The following is a 6,000-nucleotide window of genomic DNA, read 5'->3' as shown; positions in this document are numbered from 1 at the left end:
TAATAGTCCATTGTAGCTGTGTTTTCCTAAAGCCCTTTGACCTTTATTTTCCATTTCACAAAGTTTGTTATGTATGTGATATATTGCCCTCTTTCTCTTTTCCCTCTTCCCAGTGATGCGTCAAAAATTATTGCATTTTTATTGGGTGAGGCCCAGGTAATCTCTGTTTATAGCTCTGACCTTTCTGGGTGCAAACACAAAGTGAACTTTGGTTTATCTCCTGCCATAATGTAGCTGCTAATTACTGGCAAGCAGGCTGTATTCCACGGCCCATGTGACCAGTTGGGCATGACCAGAGAGAAGCGTGGGGAAGAGTGGGCTGAGGGACTCCACTAGAGGCTGACCATCTGGATTCCCTGCCTCCCAAGGAGCCCAACAGAGCAAAGCAAGTAGGCACAAGGAGTATGGTTCTAACGTGATCGGGGTCATGAAGACGTTGCTGTTGGACTTGGTTTTGTGGTCACTGCTCTTCCAGCCTGAGTGGCTGTACCTGACTTCCCAGGTGAGTCAGAACTGCCACAATGGCAGCTATGAAATCAGCGTCCTGATGATGGACAACTCAGCCTTTGCAGAGCCCCTGGAAAACGTGGAAGATGCGGTGAATGAGGGGCTGGAAATAGTGAGAGGACGTCTGCAAAACGCTGGTAAGAAAATGTTAATAGAATCCTCCTCCACTCTGTTACTACCTCTGGGGACAAAATGTTACTAAGCAAAGACCTTGTGTTCTTTGTCTGATCACACAACTTTCTCTAAGGGCTGTCCCTAAACCTCTATTTCATGACAGTAGATCCTTAGAGAGTAGAATTTGAACCCTATTATGCTGTGCTCACTCACACTTCACCTTGCTCTGGGACTAGCCCTGACTCAGGAAATGTAAAGTGTTCACGGCAGTGAAATGTCCCAGTTAAAACTGGGTTTAGGCCAGATGTTGTGGCTCACGTCTGTAATCCCAGCACTTTAGGAGGCCAAGGAAGGAGGGACACTGAGCCCAGGAGTTCAAGACCAGCCTGGGCAACATAGCGAGACTCCATCTCTTCAAAAAGAAAATAAATAAAAATAAACTCAGTTTATTGCCCAGTTCCAGGAAGGCATCATGTTTCCTTCTGTACACAGAGGTAAGATTTGGTCTAGACCTAAGATTTCACAGGGATACTAATCAAGAAGATGAATTCAGTCAGTTTCACACAGACACCAAGTCTTTCTTTGGGCCTTTTATCCAAAGACATTTGTGTCTAGACTGTTCACTCTTTTTTTTTTTTTTTTTTTTTGAGATGGAGTCTCACTTTGTCACCCAGGCTGGAGTGCAGTGGCATGATCTTGGCTCATTGCAAGCTCCACCTCCCGGGTTCACGCCATTCTCCTGCCTCAGCCTCCCGAGTAGCTGGGACTACAGGTGCCTGCCACCACGCTTGGCTAATTTTTGTATTTTTAGTAGAGACAGGGTAGCCTGTTCACTCTTTACATATTCTGTGGCTGTCATTACCAGACATAGTTAATATAAAACATTTGCAATCAAATTCATTGTTGCAGTTCTTCATTGTATCTTTTAGTTATAAAAATAAATTTTATAACATTACATAAAATGTATAAAATAAAGGGGGAAAAAAAGCATCCATGATTCCCAGCCACCTGGATGTTTCCAGTCTGTTTTCATGTGCTTCTTAGTTTCCTGTTTTTAAGAATGTGGTTGGTGATCACTATGGCATAGAAACAATTTTGAATCCTTCTGGTTCGCTTCACATTATTGCACAAGTGACTTTCCAAGAGCGGCATGGCCTTTCTAGTCATCACGTGAATTGATGTGTAATATCCACTGGATATTATAATATCAAGTATATATCATATCCACTGGATATAAATTACCTAATTTGGGGGATACATATGTTAATATATATAATAATTCTCTGATGTAGGATATTTCATCTGTTTTAAACTTCTCATTATTTTTATAATACTTCAATGAATATTTTCATGTAGTTTTTCTCCATTCTCTGAGATTAGATTACGAGAAATAGACTTACTGAGTCAATGAGTATTTAATGCATCTTAATGGTTATTTGTGGTTTTAAGGATGGTATGTCTTAATTGTCTCTATTTAAAATTCTGTGGAAGTAGGCCAGCTGTTCAGATATGAATAATAAGTTACTTCTGTGCACACACAACATCTCTGCAATTCTGAAACTAGATTCACACATAAGTGAACAGATCTGATCTAGAGCCATAATGGAACGAGGAGGTCATAAAATCCCCTTATTTACCAAGGCAATGTGGTGCAATGGAAAGAACACTTGATTTGTCCTTTGAGGACCTGGATTGGGATTCCTGCCCCAAAGTTTTCTCTCTCTGTGATCCTGGGTTAGTCTCCCTGAACCTTGGTTTCTTCAGTTACTAAGTACCTGTCATGGGGTAGCTAAGTTCTAGGTACTTCAATTACATCACCTCTTTAATCACCACCACTCTGTGACGTTAGCATGGTTGACACTGGTTTCACAGCAGGAGTTCAACAACTTTGGTAAGGTAATGTAGGTTGTCTGTTTGAAGTGAAATTCAGACCCACATCTGTCTGGTCCCAGGGAGTACATGGGTCACCCTTTGGAATCCATCGTAATATCTTTACCCAGTGTGAACTAACTTTCTAACTAAAACAAGGCAGTGGAACATTATGGTTAGAAGCAGATATTTGGAACCTGACAGATCTTGATTTATTTTCCAGCCAGAGCATTCTATGACAGGTATGACCTTAAGCAGCTAAATTTTTGGAACCTGAGTTCCCACACCTATAAATTAGAATAAGTGGTAGTTACCTCATATGGATAGCATGTGGATTCAATCAGAAAACTCATATAAAGTACCTCCTTCACTAACTGAAACATAGTAAGAACTCAATAAATGGTAGTTTTTGTTGTCATTGTTGTTGTTGTTGAGGACGTTAATGTAGTTGTTTTTATTGTTGCTGTGCTGTTGTTACTGCTAGAACATATTACCAAGCACCTAAAATAATTAAATAGTATATTAGTTAGAGCCTTGGTCCCTGACTCATACAACCTGAATTTGAATTCCTACTCCATTATTTACAGCTGAGTGACATTGGGTGCGTTGTTTATCATCTCCAGGTTTCACTCATGTCCTTTGTAAAATACAGTTATTAGTGGGCAAGTTGTTAAATGGATCATTTAAGTGGAGAGCTCTTTGGAGATGAAGGAATGAGCTGTGATGCCAAGACTTTTACATCTGTTAATGCATTTTGTTGGATGGATATGCATGCATAGTAAACACAAAAGGTACAGGTGTTGGAGGGAAAGATAGCTCATGTTCTAAACATGTTGAGCATCATTATTTGGGAAAAATTCTAAGACAATATATCTGAGGATTACATTGAAGAAAAGTAAAAGTTCAGGCATTATAGGTGATGTTCAAAGGGGAAATGACCATTTTTCTAGGAATCAGAAAAGCTTTGAGGGTCTTGAAGAACATTCAGGATCTAGTGGGAAAGAACATGAAAAAAAGAGATTCCTTTGACTTCATGACATCACCTCCCTGAGGATGTATGGTTCCAAGGCTAATCACATGACCCATACCCTGGGTGTGCTCCCTCGTGCTGAGCCGGTCCCACTCCTAGACCCTCGCACAGAGCCTTCAGCTTCATGTTGGTCCATGTTGGTCCAACCCCATCCTTAAAGCCTTCGATAGGAAGAGAGAGTTCTGAGCTCATCCCATATTGTTCAGCTTTCCCATCCTCCCAGGAATGAGATATCATTGTGGGACGGACAGTGCCGGTAGGAGAGGATGAAAAGTTGCAGTGGGGGAAATGGCTTATTTTAAAGGTAAAACTTTGATTTGAAGTTATGTCATTGTCCGAAAAATGTTTAGTATTTTCTAGAGAAATCACTTGAGTTCTGGAGTGATAAAAAGGAAGATATTATCCCCATCAAATTAAAAATAAGAGAAAGTAGTACACATAAAAATAAAATATTGAGAGGCAGCATATTATACTATGCTCCATAGAAGCCGTTCTCAAATATTTTGGTATTAGGACCTATTTATTTATTTTTATTTATTATTATTATTTTTTGAGACGGAGTTTCGTTCTTGTTGCCCAGGCTGGAATGCAGTGGTGTGATCTCGGTTCACCGCAACCTCCACCTCCCAGGTTCAAGCGATTCTCCTGCCTCAGCCTCCCGAGTAGCTGGGATTACAGGCATGCACCACCACACCCAGCTAATTTTTTGTATTTTTAGTACAGATGCAGTTTCTTCATATTGTTAGGCTGGTCTCGAACTCCTGACCTCAGGTGATCATCCCACCTCAGCCTCCCAAAGTGCTGGGATTACAGGCGTGAGCCACCGCGCCTGGCCTAGGACCTCTTTAAACTCTTTAAAATTATTGAGGGTGCTGAAGAGTTACGTTTATGTGATTACATGTATCAGTATTGATTGTACTGAAAATTAAAACTGAGAAACATTTTAAACATTTGTTTATAAATTCATAAAAAAAACAAATAAATACCTGTTAGCATAAATAATATTTTTATTAAAGAAGATCTATATTTCTCAAGCCAAAAAAAAAAAGTGGGTGAGAAGACTGGTTTACACTTTTGCAAATGTTTTTAATGTCAAGCTTAATGGTAGAGATCTATATTCTCATATTGGCTTCTACATTCAATCTGTTGCAATAATATATGTCATATAGTCTCTGGAGAACCCTATCATATGCTCATCAGAGAAGGAGACTGGAAAAAGTAAGGAATGTCTTAGTATAATTATAAAAATAACTTTGACCTCATGGATCCCCTGAAAGGGACTAAGGGTACCTCAGTGGCTCATACTTGGAGAACTGCTGTTCTACAGCATATCAAGTTCTGTATATGCTGTTGGATATGCTGTTCTACAGCATATCAAGTTCTAGAATTAGACTTCCCTAAGTTCAAATCCCTGCCCTACTACTTACTAGCTCTGTAGCCTTAAACAAGTTAATCTACCTCTCCAGACCTCCATTGTCTCATGTTTAAATAAGGATGACAAAATATTACCTTGAAGGATTCAGAGAGGATTAAGTGAAAAAATACCTGTTAAAAATCATAGCCCAAAGCTAGGCATATAGTGAAAGAGATCACCTGGCTCTATTCTGTTAATAAGTGAATGAGGAACTGGGGCTTCAGTAGGGAAGTCACTTGTGTAAGGTCACACTCAACAGATGTTGGTTCCCTTTTTCCCAGGCACTGTACCCGAGTTTCTACTTCAGTTTAGCTGTGTCAGTCATGGGCTGCCTGGAGCACTGGATTTTAAAGTGTCATTTTCACTGTCCCTCATGGTGGTAGGAGAGAACAGAGCCCTCATAGAGACAGGAGGTCAAGAGAGAGGAGCTGCAAGTGTGGCCATCTTCCTGTGACTGTGTGCTACCCTTCACATCACTTTCTGAGTCCTCTTGCAGTGTTCCAAGACCCTCTCCAACCCTATTTTCTATAGTTCCTCACATGCCCTCTGCCATTCCCCCAGATGCACTGTAGCCTCATTCATTCTGTTCTCCTCATTTGAAATTATCTATATCCTCTCTATTGGCATGAGAATTAAAGAAAATAAAGGGCATATGGGGCTTAGTACTGAAGCTGGCTCATGGTTACACTCAATTAAGTGTGAATTGCTATTAAACCCATCACTCCCCTCTTCTCTTCCATTAAATATCCCTGACTGGTCTAATTACATTGATGTCTCCTATTTGGTTAGTCCTACCAAAGTACTGGCATCTCTCATTAAGCTCTCTTATAAATAAAGTATCAGGGTTTTCAAACTTAAAAAAGCAAGGCATGACTTGCAGCCTAGTTGGTAGACATCTCTCAAGTGGCTGTAGAAGTACAAAGACTCCTCCATTCTTTGAAAGAACAAGTCTCTACCTTTTAAAACATTATTTGTTCAGAAGAACAACTTCTATTATAGACACGCTTTGCTCTTTTAAAGGTGTGATTAAAAATTATCCAATTTTACAAACCTGGTTTTAACCTCA

At 40.0% G+C, this 6,000-nt stretch overlaps 1 protein-coding gene across 1 annotated transcript in view; it reads left to right on the top strand.

Moving 5' to 3' along the window:
- Window positions 1–276: 276 nt before the first annotated feature.
- Window positions 277–6,000, top strand: part of GUCY2C (guanylate cyclase 2C) — an 81,709-nt gene continuing 75,985 nt past the window's right edge. Inside the window, exon 1 of the mRNA XM_001089601.5 lies at window positions 277–644. Coding sequence (XP_001089601.1) covers window positions 428–644 — 217 coding nt within the window. The 5' untranslated portion in view covers window positions 277–427. The remainder of the gene's footprint in view (window positions 645–6,000) is intronic.

Source organism: Macaca mulatta, chromosome 11 (genome assembly GCF_049350105.2).
Source record: "Macaca mulatta isolate MMU2019108-1 chromosome 11, T2T-MMU8v2.0, whole genome shotgun sequence".
In the NCBI taxonomy this organism is placed as follows: domain Eukaryota; kingdom Metazoa; phylum Chordata; class Mammalia; order Primates; family Cercopithecidae; genus Macaca; species Macaca mulatta.
Note: the sequence above shows the minus strand (reverse complement) of the source record. Positions and strands in the feature narration are given on the sequence as shown.